The sequence below is a fragment of the Sinohyriopsis cumingii genome, chromosome 2 (genome assembly GCF_028554795.1).
Source record: "Sinohyriopsis cumingii isolate HCF-2022 chromosome 2, ASM2855479v2, whole genome shotgun sequence".
NCBI lineage: Eukaryota > Metazoa > Mollusca > Bivalvia > Unionida > Unionidae > Sinohyriopsis > Sinohyriopsis cumingii.
Window position 1 is genome coordinate 128,729,526 of NC_142962.1, and position 17,391 is coordinate 128,746,916.

At 35.8% G+C, this 17,391-nt stretch overlaps 1 protein-coding gene across 3 annotated transcripts in view; it reads left to right on the forward strand.

Annotated features, from left to right (window-relative positions):
* The window catches only part of LOC149805809 (ankyrin repeat domain-containing protein 17-like), a 141,076-nt gene that overhangs the window by 830 nt on the left and 122,855 nt on the right, over window positions 1–17,391 (forward strand). For all 3 annotated transcript variants that reach the window (XM_089950509.1, XM_089950510.1, XM_089950511.1), the window contains exons 2-6: window positions 5,313–5,472; window positions 10,332–10,488; window positions 11,627–11,777; window positions 12,326–12,473; window positions 14,460–14,693. In XM_089950509.1, coding sequence (XP_089806635.1) covers window positions 5,313–5,472; window positions 10,332–10,488; window positions 11,627–11,777; window positions 12,326–12,473; window positions 14,460–14,693 — 850 coding nt within the window. The remainder of the gene's footprint in view (window positions 1–5,312; window positions 5,473–10,331; window positions 10,489–11,626; window positions 11,778–12,325; window positions 12,474–14,459; window positions 14,694–17,391) is intronic.

Below are 17,391 nucleotides of genomic sequence, written 5' to 3' on the forward strand. Positions count from 1 at the left end.
AATTATTAATGAAATCATAGATTTTGTGTTAAGTTAAAAAATGTACACCATTATAGCAAGCTACTGAATAGGTCAACAAGTCTGCCATTTAAAAAAAAAATGTTCAGAGTTGATTGCCAGTAGCAGAGAAAAAATCCTCTGTGAAAGCAGAATCGATGATGACTGATCCGCCTTGCGGAAATTGGAATCCTCTGACAGCATGTGAGTAGTAAATAAAATTATTTTAATTGATCTTGTCCATACAGCAAGTTGAATCCCATTTTATTCAGATCATATCACTAAATCTATTTAAACACTCAGTTTGTAGTAGTAATTCTGTCTTCATTGATCACCATGTGTTTAGCAGTTCTGACCTCCAATTCAATTTGTTGCTTCATGCATGGAAAGCAGCTTAACCCAGGTTAAGAGCACCACTCCATCAAGAGAGGCTTACATTAACTGGAACAGATGAATGTAGCTGGAATCTTGTACCATCTTACTACAATAAAAATAAAACTCCATTGCCCAGCAGTCTGGGATAACTAAAGTTTACCTTAAGGAGCCAGGTTTATCAGTCAGTCTGGCAGGGCAACTATATTTTGTTTGCTATGGTTCGTAATGAGTTTGTTTACTGGGATTTATAAATCAGTTTGTATGAGCAACCCATGAGTTTGTTAATTGTTAATTATGCCAGGCATTATTATTTATACTAAAGATTTAATACTACCAGACAGAGTGAGTCATGGGTATAATCCTACTCTCTGCAGTCATATGGTTATACAGCGCTGCTACTGCAACAGGTTAAGCAACATGAATGTTTATTTCCTGGACATTGATTAAGGTATTGCAAAACAACTGTCTAGAGAGGAGACATTTGAAACAAATTTTTACTCCAGTACCTTCGACTGGCTGCCATTCATAAATAGCCACATGCAGAGATGGTAGTAAATTCAGTTTCAAATTGTTTTTTTATGATGATGGAGTTCCTTTGTGCTTCGGGTGCATATGGGGGGTAACTGATGAGTACTAAATATTAAAATCCTGCTTTTGATTAAATCATATTTTGTTGTCATATATTGGGATCATGCTGGGCTTTGTCAATGTTGCAAATTGCAGTTTTTTCCCTTATTTGTGACATAACTATTTTTTTGGTGACAATATTTTTGGCTGTTAAAAATTGTATATACAGTCTTGGGTTTAGAGTTGATAAATTCAAAGCACCATGACAGGAAGCTACAAACTTGAATATAAGATTGCACTAGAATCTGTTGTTACATAAACAAATCCTTTGCTCATATTGACCCTAACATGGCATCATTATATCATTATCTGCTTATGCTGATGTCTGGCCTTAGTACTCGGTGCTATAACATAACCCAAATAGTCATGTTGCCTCACTTGATACAATCTGAAGTTTGGAACGGGTATGACTACAATCTACCGTGGCAGTTCATTTCCTTTTAGAAAACTGGTTACCTTTGAAGCATCAGTCGTTCTGTATATACTAAGCAAATGAAAAAAAAACTGTCTCAATGTTTTACAATTATTTGATGTTGCCGCAGCAGTAACAAGTCGGCATTTGTTTGGTCCTTGAGCCTTTAGCAATGCCTTCAATAACACTTGAATCTTCATCAAAGCAAGCTGAAGACCTTTGATCAAAGGACATCAGCAGCAAACTTAAATAAAAGCACTGTTTCATTTTTCAAAATGATTGGAACATACTGAGCAGTGAAAGTTTCCTGTTTGCAACAAAAATGTTCATGTTTGACAATCACTACCAAAACCCAAATCAAAGTACCAATATTTTGAAACAGTAGATATCTGGCTGATGAGTTAAATGAAGGTGGGACATCTCACAAGAATGTTAAACTTTTTAAATTTGTTTTCATTTTCCTATTATCCTCATGCCCTTGGTAGCCTCTGCATCATGGTAGTTATCTCTGGCTGACCAAAATCTAGGCCAATTTAAGTTCATGTACATGTAGCATATAAACAACTGTGCAGCCACGTGCTACTAGGATAATAAATATCAGAGTGAAATGTGTATGTTGACAGTGGGATAGAGATCAAATGAGGACTACCTTTTTTATATATACGTTTTAGTTGTGTTTTTTCTAACAGGATTTGACTGATAGAAGAATTTTCTAACATGATCGAATACTCAAATTCATAGATGCATATATATTATTTAACCCATTGTGGAGTACTACACAAGTGTAAGTTGTCAACATACAAGAGTATTTCAGATTAGCTGTTTTCATTTAATAAAAATTTCTATTTTCTTTTTCTCTGCATAAATCCTAGTCATTGACAACAGACCATCTCTTAGAAAATTTCACATGTATGTGAAATGTCAATTTATTTTCAGCTCCCACCCCTTACTTATCTAAACCTCTGCTTATGTCGACAATATTATCTTGGTCCTGAGACTGTTAAGATAAATGGATAGTACTGTATTATGGAATTGGTGACATTTTTTGAAAATTGCAGACAAAATATTGAGATAGGCATTTTTTTTTGTGACCGCTATTTTAAAGTCAGTGCCATCCCTGAAAATGAAGTTTATAATTTGCTTCACATTTGCATCAAAAATTGATTTGCTGTGGAATACTCATTTTAAGTGGAATTGCGTGATTAAATTTAAGATATGGGCAACCACATGATTTTACTGGCTACCAGATTTTACAGCCTTCTTGACCATTTGTCAGTCATGCATTTTGAAAGATTCTTTGTGTGTGGAAAAAAAACGAATAATTGTGATTGCTGTAATTTTACTGGCAACCAATTTTTCAAAGCTTCTTGCACGGTGATAACAATGGATTTGTCTACCCCTGTTACTTTACATAATTTATCATTAGATAATATACAAAAGACCAGGCAAAGCTTCAGTTGTTTACTATTTAATTAAGATGTTGGGATCCTTTCACACACACACACACACACATTTAAACACCACGATTCATTTGCATTGAACTTTTGTGACTTGTGCAATTGTATTAATTACAATATTTGTTATTTACAATGGTAATTATAAATATTAATATAGGAACATGTGAACATACATGCCAGTCATTTTTTAAAATACCTTTTATAACATGCTCTATCCATTTCCTTCTGTTCTCATGATTATGGGTTATGCCAGAGGATACTATTGTAAATGACAAAATACATGCATAGGATTGCAGGTCAGGAGTTGCTGATGATACATGTGATCAGATCTGACAGGGATTAGTTAAAAGGTTAATCTTAAAAATCATAAAATGCTGAGTCAACAGAAGAGTCGGAATAGACTTATATGGATTTTGTACATTATTTGCACGCCAACCAAAGAAAAGAATTACTGCAGGGTGGACCATCTGTCATTGATTCAGATTATATATGGTGGTTCTCTGCCACCACCAAAAAAAATGTGGCAGAAAACAATTTAGTATAATTACTAGAACTTTTAAAAGAGAAATCCATTAATAGGATCAAAGGTCACAAGTAAATTGGGTGAAGTGTCTTTTGAGAAGGGGTTGTATGGTGAAGCTGTCCAGTTGCAGCAGAAAAGAAGGAAGACAAATCATTTGTGCCTTTTATCTAGGCTGTATAAAAAAATTGCCCAACCAGGATGATGTATTTTCACCTCTTTTAATCTTTTGGTTGTTGGCATCGGGTGTACATGGCGAGAGCTTTAAAAAATGGGAACTTTAATAGTGTAGACTTTTAATTGATTGGTTGCATTAGTGAAATATAACCAGTTGGGCACATCATAAAAACTAATGAGCATCGTGCTGTAATATTTTGTAACTGCCAGAAGATGAAGTATATCTCACTAAAGCTGTCAACAGGTACCTGAGTACTTGGGGTATATGCTGATTTATAATTACTTGGGTAATAAAATTAGCTTTAGAGTACCTTTTTAGTTATCCTTCATATGCCTTCTACTGATCTTATATATCAGATGTATGCAGCCATTTGGCTATGTTCTTCTAACAGTTTACTTATTTTCCATCTATAGTAGAAGTAGATGACACGTTTTCAAGAAAAAAGATGTTTTTTTAAAAATTTTAAATCATATGTCACTGATTCATTATAGTTTGATACACAGAGTTAGCAGACTGATTTATATTGAAAAACGTGGCAACAAATATTAAGATAAATGGGCGTTATCGATGTGACCTGTGGATGTTGAATGATGGACAAATTTACAGGAGCAGGATTTAGTTAAACTGGAGAACATGTTGCACCATAAAAAGGACAAATGAATATCACTTTACAAATTTTGAAAGAGGAATTTGACAGTTAAGTAATAAAGCATTCACAATTTGGACTTCACAGCCTTTTAGCGAAGATTAAACATTGTCGTCTTCATGTGAAATGGGAAAAACTCAGTCTGACATCTAGTTGAGAAATAGCAACAAGCCATTGAGCTGCATAGGGTTTGGAACTGAAGGTAAATAATATCTGTCTACATATATTTTACAAACTTTTCTGTTGAACATAATGTTTACCGTTCCAGTTTTGCAATGGCAGTTTATGATATTTTGTTATACCTGACTGAAAACTGGTCAGACTTATGGGGAAAAATGAACCGTCTGACTGAGACAGTCTCGTTAGGGTTGGCAGGTCTAGATTCACATTTAATATAATTTCCCTTTGATCAGGTATGCAGGTAACCAATCATTAGGATAGATGAGTACCCAATTGACTTTTCCTATCATTTTGACAGCTTTATATGATGCAGTACTTCAGTATCCAGTAGATATTGCTTCACTTGTTCTCAGGTCTTTGTCACCCAAATTGAGCTTATCTTCTTTTCCTTCATCTGCAGTTTCTCTTTATTTTTTTAAAAAAGAAACATCAGGTTTTATTTATATCTGTAAGATGTATATTATTTTTATCATAATAGTTATGTAATGGTCATTTAGTGAATGGCATTTCTACTACTAATATCCTATGATCTGAGTTTGCAACATAAGATGAGTCGTATATAATGCATACATCTATTTCATTTATAAAGTTCAAATGTTTGTATGTACCTGTAGTTAATATAAACATGCATTATGCTTCAGCAGATTTCTGTCTGTTCTAAGTGCAATTGGATCCCACTTACAAGCATGTTCTTGGGATGATATTATCCTGCCTATACATTTTTGGGCAATATTATATGCTACTTCTCTTTTTAAGGCAAACTTTTTACTGTGGGTATCATGTGAAGGTGGTTCATGCATGTGTAGTATCACTGTTTGCATTGATTAACTTTTCAGTGGATGCAATATTGAAATGTGGGAACCATGGTCTTGTAAAATATTTATAAATTGATTCCCACCATGAGTACTATTGTTTTTCAGGTGGATTCTTTCAGCCTTGATCAGGACCTAGATGAGAGAGATCAAGTACTGGAGCCAGGTTTTCTCTTGACACGGGAAACCATCGAGGGGGCAAATTTACAGACAGTGACAGTTGATCCCGAGACACATGCAAGATTGGAGGCTTTGCTTGAAGCAGCAGGTTTGTTTTCAAGGTTTAAATAGGTTATGCAGCTAATGCTTCAATATCATTATAACTACTACCGAAATTGTTCCATGAATAGCTACTCATACTTGATGATAAGTTAGTCCCTTTTTTTCAACAAAATTATTACGAACATCCTTGATAATAAACCGTCCACTACTTGTTTATTAGTCTGTTCCCTGAGCTTGGGAGAAAGAGTTTAAACATCTTTGATTCTTAGTGTAGGATTGAGCAGTTTACTTTTGATAAGCTTTTCAGTCATTCATTTAAAAACTAAATGATTTTATGCAATTACATGTACCATATTTACCGTTGATCTTGGGATATGATAAAATGTGTGATGTTTTTTCCCCTGTCCTAGAATGTGTGATGTCTTTCTTCTAGGCCATATGTCCCAAAACTTGAGCAAGATAAATTTGTGTTGAATTTGCCATGCCCACCCCCTTCACCAACCTGTTACAATAAAGTAAACAGAACTCTTTCTTGGATAATAAAATGAAAGCAATTAATCTTGTTTTGTTAATAAAAAAATCCTCTTTTTGTATCATGCGCAATTGATTAAAGATAAAATATCCATGAACTCTATATATGGCATGTGTAACCATACTGTAGTGTGTATCACTTATGTCCGATAACACATGACATTGTTCACTGTTGTGAATATAGAGAAACAAATCATGGTTGGTTGTCCTCAGAGGTTTGAATATGTTACCAGACTGAAAACTAGATCCAACAAAATTGCAAACAAGAGCGAGAGAAGGGAGGAGAGGGGATAAAGATGCCATCAGATATCCTGGCACATGGGTACCTGCATGTTGATAATAACCCAGTTAATAACATCAGCCATAGGGTACCATTTACTGTATACAAGTTTTCTGCTAGCACTTGTAAAGGCAGCACCAACTTTGTTTTCAAGTTGTCAATCCTTTGGACTGAGCTGCAAATACATGTATTTTCGCAGTGCGTAGCAGAGGTCTTCCTCATCCAGTAAATAATTGACCTGAATCCCATGTTTTCCCACGTGACTGCTCTTTGATCGAGCTGCCATTGTAGTAAAGTGCAAAATACAGAGGCTTGTTATTTGATCTTGCTGCACAACTGACGTATTCAGTTGCAACCTTGAATTCAGAGCTCCAGCACAGTCTCTAAATAAAGGTCCACTTGACAGTGAGGCCAAGGAAAGGGAGCCAGAAGATATTTATGAAATGACCATGACGATTACTAGATGATGATGGAAGATTTCAGAACTTATCAGATAATGAGAATGAATTCTTGGACTTTATACCAGATGACATTAAGTTGTTGTTGTTGCTGTAGGGTTTAACGCCATTTTTCAGCACATGATAAGGCTATACATTGCGGCCAGTGTTAATGATGGAGGAAGAACCCGGGAAAACCCCTGATATAACCACTGACCCACAAGAAACTACTGTTGAGCTTTCTCATACCCACATTGGCCGAATCTGAGACTCGAACCCATGCAGAGGTGAGATGGCATTGATCTGTAATGGAGAGCGCTTTAGACGACTCTGCCACTCGTGGCCCAGATGACATTAAGTAATATTTATAGGATACTGTGCATTTAAAAAATGTTGGCTTAACTTCATGTTTGTACACATTTAATTTCCCTTTGATTGGGTACCTGGGTAACCAATTGTTAATGTTGACTTGTACCTGGAAATGTTTTCTAAAACTTTGACATATTTAGAGAGGGAGAGATATCAACCAATTGTTTTGTTTCAAGGCTCCTGCCATGCATGTCGTGCATGACACAGTGTAAGGTTATCAAATAAACAGGATTACATTATATCCAGGTTAAGTATATGACATTATCTTGCAAATAAAAATTATGTGAAAATACATTTGCTGAGTGCAAATGACAATCTTTTTACTAGCATGGGTTAAAAAAGGTATTATTAAAGCAAGTTAATGTTGTGTATACTATTTATCCTGCAAACATCAACGCCCATTTGTATCAATTATGATTACAGATAGCAAACAGATAGAAGCTTGGGTGGTGAATATATACAACTCATTGTAGCGAGCAGGATATCAGATACAAAGATTATTTTATTACAAAGCAAGCTGTCCTTGGAAGCCAGTATTGGGTTATTTTAAGTCCGTGTACACACACACAGAGAGTCAGATGACATAAGGAAGCCAACTTTGGTTCCTTTCCACCAGTATTCATGGGAATTTCAAAATGAATTGAAACAATGTTTTTTAGTGATACAATTTGTGCATGGACATTAGGGATGGTTATTGAATTAAAAATTGCAATATATTAAAAAATATGAAGTGAAATAATGCAATATATTGATTTAAAACAGAATGACAGATTACTGATTATTGAAATAAAATGAATGCAAACTGCAAAAAAGCAATTAAAATTATTTAATTACGGAATTAAAAAGAGTGAGAAATTGAATAAAGTGCATTACAATAGTTGCAACCTAACGGAAATAAAATGAGTTCCAGGTGAAGTCTTTTGTCTGAACAGTGAACAGTTTGTGGTTTACTTTTTCATAAATACAAAATGCATAAAACTGCAGATTGTTCTTTTCATTGTCTCGTTACTCAGTAAATTGCCTTTGAAATCGCTTTATGGATTTTCATATATTATTTTAAGAAGATAAGAGCATCAACATGATTTGGTTTATTGGCTGCATGTTGTGCATGGACTATATCTCCTGTAGTGGAAAACACCCTCTCAGAAGGGACACTTGTTGCTTGGAGGCACAATAATGATTTAGCAAGCTTAGCTAATTTGGGATATCTTTGCTCATGAGTTTTCCACCATTGAATAGGATTTGAATTCAAGGGAATCAGTGTATAAGCTAGATAGTTCTTAAGCTCTTCTGGTTGTTCCATTTATGTTTCTGAAGTCTCAACACCAGTTATTTAGACATTACCCAAAAGTTCTTGAATGCTAGAACAACAGGTACCTTTATCTATCGTATCAGTATGACCAATATCTGACTTGAGATTCCTGCAAACTGGTTAATTATCCTCAGCAGCCAAATCAGCAGTCACATAACTGCTCTGGTAGCTGTGGGAAAGATGGCAATTCTGACTACTTACTCTCACCCATGGATGAGTTATCAGTGTCAGGTTCAGCCTTTGCTCTAACAATGATTTCTGGTGCATTCTTTGTGCATCACTGAGGAGAGGTAAGGCTTTAAATTGTGGATCCAAGGCAGTCTGTTAGTTTAGGGACCATTCCATGTATTCTGATGCAGTTTGGTATGTGCATCATCCAAGAGATCTTGATGTACCTTTTGTGGGTTTTGTCTCATCAACTACATTTTTCATAGAGTTGTGGCCATATGACAATTAACTTCCTGTTTTCACATGGGTTTTATTTGTAGCCAGCAAAGCTTTGCAACTCTTGCATATAACTAAATTCCATCTGGTAGGTGAATTGCCTACTACATGCAGAGTTGCTTATTAAAGGTTTTGTCTTTTCATGTCCAATTTGGATATAGTTACTGACCATTTCCCAACGGTATTAAATCTCCACTGCAGCAGATCCTTGTCAGCAGCTTAGCTCAGTAACCTTCCAGTATGTTCTGATGCAGTTCAGTGCAGGCCTGGCCCAAGGGCAAGACAAACAAGGCAACCACCTTGGACCCCGTGTTTTCAGGAAATCAACTATGCAGTGCAGTATTTTTTGCTTGGGGCCATATGCTCATTGCTTGCTGCCTTGGGCCCTGCACATCCTAGGGCCGGGCCTGGCTCATTGTGTATACTGTGTCAAAGATGTAGATTTATCTTTTGGGGGGTTTGTCTTATCAATTCTATCTTGAATGGAGAGTTATCGTCCTTAACAAATAACTTGGTATCTTCACATGGGATGTTACTAGTAACCAGCATAGCTCAAAAACCATTAAATATCTTCTGAACTTTGACACAGAGATTTTCATGTGTCCTAAGTGTATTTGTCACATTTGGAAATGTTACATTCTGATTGCTTGTTCTTTTGACATTGACTTTTGTAAGATAACTTCACAGAACTTTTTGGGATGTTGACCAAATTTGAAATATGGCTTCATATTGAAAAGACATTGAGTGAATTTAATTTCCTGCTGTCCAGAACATTGTTTACAAGAATAATAGCACCCCAGATTGTCTGTGCATCTGATGTTGTTTTCCATAAAATATGGTCCATGTGACTTTGCAACTGGTTGTGTATATAGCTCTACATGAATCATACCTTGAACAAGTTTAATTTAAATTGTGTTTCATATTATCATTTAAAAGAGTTACAGCCTAAGTTGGCATCCTTCAGGATACCTTTTGTCTGGAAAATTGTGTTTGGAGTCAAACATTGTGCACCTTTTATGTTGAACAGACCTTGGATGACTTCACCTGTTCTGACTGGAGAGGTAGTTTCATCCAGATGATAGTGTCCAGGTTGGACCCTGACTTATTATGAGTAAATTTACTTAACAGCAGTGTGTGTCTTTTGTATGGTTAAGATGACCTTTTGGTAAAAAGGAAAAATTAGGCTTCCAATTTAGTAACACATGTAATGGATATAAACAGAATGAGATAACATTTATGGCAAGCAAGATTGACACACTTTCGATTGGTTTATTTGAAGGAGAAAATAATTCATGGGTCACCAATGGAAAATGGGACTGCCACATGGCTCTATAACAGAATCATCAGTGGGTAGCCTTGTCAAGAGGGATGAACTAGATACATGCCCATTATATGATGATCAATTCATTGAAACTTATCATTCTTGTATAATTAAGATTAAGCTCAAGCATTTCAATAACTATCATTTTGATATCCAAATTATAACCTTTATCACCTTCCATTATGGCCTCAAAATGAGCTCTCCATTTCAGGTATAGGGAAGCTATCCACAGCAGATGGTAAAGCCCTAACTGACCCTGATGTTCTGCGCAAACTGACGTCTTCGGTCAGCTGTGCCCTTGACGAGGCAGCCCAGGCCCTGCATAGAATGAGGGCAGAACAGCAGGGCCAGTTAGGGAGCATGGACAGGTATGTATTGCAATTATTGTCTTCCTTGAGGGCCATGAGAGACCTAAATCCATATGCAGATAGGCTGTTATTCCAATTTGAAATATTTTTTATTTGAACAAAATCATTCTTCTTCAAATTTTACTCTCTTGTGGCCAAATTTTTCTCCAAAATTATAACCCAGGCCTTTTTTTTAATCATCCAAGAACTGTTCATCACTGAATTTATCATGGAAAGAATTGGTTTTGTCTTTAAAAAAAATATAATTAATGCAGACATGAAAATGATTTGTTTTCTCATTATTTACATTTCTGTTGCATAAATAAGATCAGCATTTAATTGACTTCTCTTATTTACTTTTAAAGTAAAAAGTCTGAATTCTTTCAAGTGAACAGAACCATTGCCTAATTATTGCACATACAAAAAGAAAAAGGTTACGTGTGTGGGTATACTGGAGTTGGCTTGTTTGGTGCCCTGTAAAGCAGTGAGTTTGACCAACATTTTAAGAGTTATCCCTATTTTATTACAAATTGTATGCTTGTGTCTGTCCAGCATACTATTGATTGGTCAAGATCTCATTGACAGAGATGTCATGACAAGAGATTGTGCATCAGAAAATAGTCCGCTTTGTCACCTTCTTTTCTCAAAATTGGTTTATTTATATTTATATCTTGCATGGGGATATTCTGTAAGTTCTTGCTTACTGACAAATCTAGTGTTTACAACTTTATATTAGGTGGTCTTACACCTTGTCTGTTCAGTTCACATATATTCTCTTTACAGAGTAGTGATAGTAAAGAATGTAAATGGAACTATATTTAACTTTTAAAGGGTAAAGAGAGATAGAGAAAACAAGAGGTCTTGTTATTCTGCTCTACTTCATTTAGAAACATTGAATTAACTGTTGGATAAGGACGATCTTTGAGTAACCTGCATTAGATTGTTCCAGAATGGTGTTGTCAAAGCCATGAAGCTAGAGAAGTGTTACCTTTTTTCCTCACACCAGATGCCACCTCTCTTGGTGGGCCTACTTTTATTTTTGTGTGTGCAGAAATGATGAATTTCTGATGGTATTAAAGGGGGGGGGGCTGCTTTGGTATGAGAAAAGGAAAAAATATTGAATTGACAAGAATTTTGTCTTCATCGTTTGATCTTGCAGTTCCAGGTCTTTAGCTGAAGCCTGCAGTGATGGAGATGTACCAACTGTACGAAAACTGCTGCGAGAGGGAGGAAGTGTTCATGAAACAACTGAGGAGGGGGATTCTCTTTTGTCCTTAGCATGTTCAGCAGGATACTATGAACTGGCTCAGGTAGATTTGTTTATTAAACATGGACCAAAATGTACATGTCTGAAAGGTTTTACAAGCAAGGGATGTTTTTGTAAAAGAACATACATACGCTCAATTATAATATTTCTTTAGCAGGAACATCATCTATGAAACTTGCATTTGTACATGTTTCAGAAGCGTAATACCTCAAGTCATTGTTACATGCACACATACAAACATGAAATAGAAAAAAGTTAATTTCTCCTTACACTGTAGCATAATGGATTATAATTTGACTGAGTTCCATAATTCTTTGTTTTTTGCTTTCTTACAAGACCATGCAATAGGTTATTCCTTTATTGGTCTCCTTGTTGGTTAGTGATTTTTGACATGACCAATCAGCATCATTTCAAGTCTGAATGGGGTGTGAGGATGTTTGCTTTATCTTTGGGTATATTTTTCAGTGTCAGAATGAACAAATAAAAGTAATAAAACAAATAACTGTCTTATCCTTTTATAGTGTATATACACCAGTCCTAGTGAAGATAAACTTCTGTGTATCTAACAAGATTTATTCCCATTACATATAGGTTTTGTTGGCAATGAAGGCAAATGTAGAGGATCGGGGGATAAAAGGAGACTGCACCCCTCTGATGGAAGCTGCCAGTGGAGGTTATGTAGATATAGTCAGACTTCTAATCAACCATGGGGCAGATGTGAATGCACAGTCCTCAGCAGGTAAAGAACTTCTCTTGACATCCGTTTTTATAAGTGATAGTTTCACACTTTGCTCTAAACTCGATGCTTAGTTCCATTTCAAAGTTTTTGCGTGGTCCAGCTTTGGAATTGAATTTACTAACTTTATAATAGTAAGATTCAAAGAAAAACCAGTGCACCAGTCTTGTTTCATAATGAAGTCTACTTTGTATTTTCCTGCCTTAGTCAGGATTGTGCAGGTAATCCCACTAGCTGATCTGTGACATTCACGGTGGACATCAACTAATAGCCTTCAATTCATTTACAACTAATGAGATAATGTAGAACCAAGTTAGGTTTGAAGACTTCACAGAACATTTATTTGTAATTTTGATCATGCAGCATATTTTGATTATGTTACCATTATGGAAACAAATGTTGAGGTAATATGTTGTTATATCTGAACTTGTTGATAGATCTGGGGGTTTTCCCTCATTGATTGGGGAGCAAATTGAGATTGTATAAAAAATTTCATAGACATGATACAGAAATGTGTATTCCATCTTGCAGTAGTTAACTTCGTAAGAAAAATCAATTGTCCTGCATCTTTTGATAGGTTGAACATTTTGGCACGCAATAAATATTTGCTGCCAATTGCTCAGAAGTTTATGAAAAATGTGAGATAAAGTTAATTGTCTCATAAGCCCAGTTCATGCAAGTGGACAATTTTTGGATATATCCTGTTCTGACATGATTAGTATATCAAATTGCTGTATATGATAATTGATGTTGCTTGATTGGTATAAATGTTCTGTTATTTATTTAATTAACAACTAAACTTATCAGGACAGACATTTACTCAGCGTTTTTATTGACAGCATAGGGAAGCCTTTGATTCAGAAATGTGTAAAACAAACAAGATTTGGACTCCCTAGTTTTTAGCTCATCAGGAAATAAGGCAAAGTGAGGTTACGGTCTGTGAAATCTCCATCATATTTGGCCTGTTGTCTGTCAGTATTTATTTTAACTTTTCAAAAACCACTGGTCAGTTTGAACCAAAATTGGCAAACAGCATTCTGGTACAAATAATGTGTATTTGTCATCAAATAACTTCCTCATATAATTATGATAGACAACAAACTTAAATGACTTTTTCAGAATAAATATTGAACAGAGTTAACACCTTTCACTTTTGTAGAAATGATGCCATTCAGACATGGTCACTGATATTATTTTTAGACGTGTTAATTGAACAAGAGCTGGTCACAGCTGTGTGATGTTTGGAAATCTTGCTGATTGTGTCTGTAAGCATTGGGACACCAGAAACGTTGCACGTCTCATGGGGCACAAAATAATAAAAGGGATTTCCAGTCTGAAGACTTGCCATAATTTTAGTATGCTGGAAAGCATCATAGTAACTCAGATTTCTTGACCATCTTTTAGTTGTTTTCGGGGTGTGTGATCACATGCATACTTTGATATAATTAACATTAAAACTTGTGATGGGACTAAAATCCCAAGAAAAACAGTTTCATTAATGAAGTTATTAGCCTTGCTTGCCATTAATAGATGCCAGAACATGGAATTCACTTTTGACCCCACTTTCTTGAACCATTTAAACTTAAGTACAATCTCTGCTCTAATTTTGAGCCTTATTGTTTAGCATTGTTAGCAAACCCAGTAGAAAAAGTGCATTGAAATATTAACAAGCAGATCTTGCCAAGTTGTACTCTTAGGAAGTTTTATGCAAATCTGACTTTTTGAAGATTCTGCATAGGGACATTTTGTTTTTATGTGTGTACTCTTATTTGAATTGTTTTTTGACAGAAAGTCCTGATGGTGCATGTCAGCATTTAGATTTTGTGCTAAAGATTTATTGCTGAAGTTGATGAAATTCACATAGAAAAAGTTGGATGCTGTTACTGTTCATGGACAAAACTGGTATTCTGTAGAATGTGTATTAATTCAGCTTTAAATCTGTAGAGTTGCAGTAGGGTCATACAACTCTCTTTTATCTCTACTTTGTAGGCAACACCCCACTCCACTATGCAGCATGTGGTGGATATGAGGATGTTGTGCAGGTTTTGATTGACAGTGGGGCCAATGTGGAGCAGCACAATGAGAATGGGCACACACCTCTAATGGAAGCTGCCAGTGCTGGCCATGTAAGTGTAGCGAGGTTATTGCTTCAGGCGGGAGCTGGCATAAACACTCATTCCAACGAGTTTAAAGAGAGTGCCCTAACTCTGGCTTGTTACAAAGGTATGTTTAATTATGTCTTTTACAGCTACATTTCAATTACTATTATTGTTTTCATTATATACCCAGTTAAAAAAAATAATTATACATTTGCAAAGAGTAGGGTTGTTTTCATTACCCTGTTGAATACTGTCTGTCTATCTGTCTATAATGAAATTTGTCTTTGCTTCTAGTCCCATTTGTAGTATTTGAATTAAACTTTGTAGGTTAAATTTGCAAATAAAGTAACTTTTTTTCTTGAATAAATTCTTGCGGAAATTTCTTGAAGTCTTGTTCAGAAAAGTGAATTTTAATAGCAGTAATGCATTAATGCATTACCTGCAACTATTGTATTGCTTTTGTTTTCAGTCTAAGCTAATTATTTCATCCTGAAATGAGCATTGGAAGTTATTTGAAATTTACTGCTTCTTATCTCTCTTCCCCCCCTCCCGATGTATGCCCAACACCTTCTGTCACTGAGGTGTAGAAGATTCTATCTAGACAGGAGAGACGTTTTGGGCAGCACCCTGTCTAGATCTATCTTGCTACTGCTTTTGAGACTTTAAGCTAAAGTTTTCACTGGGAAAAGAATTTGCCAGGCAGCAAGAGTGGTAGTGTGTTTCCTCTCCTGTGTGTCAGCCAATGGTTTCTGTCTGCAGCTGTTTAGTCCAATTGCAGTATTGACTTCTTATGACCCTACCCATTGGATTCTGGAGATGTTGGCTGGGGCATATGCTTGCCTCCAGATAAAACTAGAGGCTTTTAAGCTTAATGCCCATACTCGTGATGTTCGCTTGGCATGCCGATCTCTTTTCATCAGCCTCCTTTAGTCTCTTGAAAAAAAAGAAATCATTGTTTCTAGCAGTACTTTAGTGTTTGCTGGAGGCTGCGGTAAAAATGTCACATCCTGTGCTGTTCATGTCATTGGCAGTCTCTGGAGTCTTTAAAGCCAGTCAAAGTCACAGCTCTGGTAGTTCATTTAGCTGATTTATTCAAGACAAACTGAGCAGAAAGAGTGAGATCAGGGCCTTTACGGTCTCCACTGATGTATCAATGAGGACACAAGCAAGCATATTCCTTGTTGTTAGTACGATATATCCTGTTACCATGGCATTTATTTCTGAATTGCTGAGCAACCCAGTTCATGATGGGGCAGCTTCAGGGGAAAACATATTTGGATTGATAGTGAACTCAAGCCAAAGTGTACCATGGAACAATTTTATTTCTTTAAGCAGTGACAATGCTAATGCTATGACTGGGTACAAGAAAGGGATTTTTGTCTTTGTGCAGAGGGAAGATCTGTAAAATGGCGTTAAACCCTACAACAACTAAAACAAGTATTGAAACAAAGAACCAGAAAAAGGAAAAAGACTCGCAAGACTCAAACAAGGATGATGTTCAGACAGAAGGTGTTATTTGAGAATGTCTATATGGATGCATCCTATGCTGAAAAGAAAGTACAAGGAGTCTATGAGTTTGTAAAGTCACCAACAAATGAACTGTATGTTTTATTTCTGAATTACTCAGTTAATATTTATGATGAAATCTTGATCATCCTTCAAGCTGAAGACCCCAATATTCACATGATCAGAAAGTCACAACATGGATTTAAAAAAAAAATATTGGTTTGTTTTATTAACCCAAGTGCTATGACAGGCAAGCTTCTTGAAGATGTTAACATTCGTGCAGAGCAAAATGTTAAGAACAACTCTGAAATAGTAATTGAAGAGGGTGAACATAATGTGTCTGGCAAATAAAAGCAAAAATCATTGGAGAGAGCCAAACATTAAGCAGTCTTATAGTAATGTAGTGAAGTTCTTTCAGTAAGCATGTGATTACTTAAATGCCAAAATGCCATTGAGTGAGCCAATCTTGATGCCTGCAAAGTTCAGCTGCATTCTGAAGTGTCAGGATTAGCCTACTTCTCAGATAGGTTTCCATGCCAGATCAGTGCAGTCATGTCTAAAGGTGTGTTATTTGTGCAGTTTGCATTCTGCCAAATACATGACTTGGTTAGGTATACAAGGGACAGTATGGATGGAAGTTTGAAAGATGAACATGGAAATTTGTTATTTGCTGAATTGGCCAAGGTTATGTTGTTGATTCTTACAATGCCACACACTAGTGCTCATTGTGAAAGAGTGTTCTTTACAGTTAGAAACAACAGAACTGACCAAGAAGTTACTTTAAAGATGAAACATTACAATCCTTAACACATTAAGCCCTGGAGCTTTTTGTCAATTTTGCCTGTAAATCGAGTAGGAAACAGTTTGAAAGCTATTTCTGAATAAACTCGAAAACACCAAATCCCCAGTCATCTTTCAATAACATACTGCTTAGTGGTGTTAGAAACGTCGATTTTTGTTGGCTATTTGACTCGCACATGAGCAGAAGGGTAAAAGTTGGACTTCTTTTTTTTTTTTTTTTGGCTAAACGGAGCCATTATTTTTGTATGGAGACCACTCTTTATTCCAAATGCCCATCTGTCTGTTTGCAGTTCATACCGGTTGGCCTTAGATTTGAGACCAAAAAATTCTAAAATTTGGACACAAAATGGGATTCCGACCACGAGCGAATTTTGGGTTTAAAGAAGTCGGGTCCAAAATAATGAGGTTTTTCTATCTGTATTTTGTAGTGCAACTAGATATTCCAGATTATTTGGTATCATAGTAGAGCTACATCTGTCTACCTTTCTATAATACCACCCACTTTAGTGTATCAT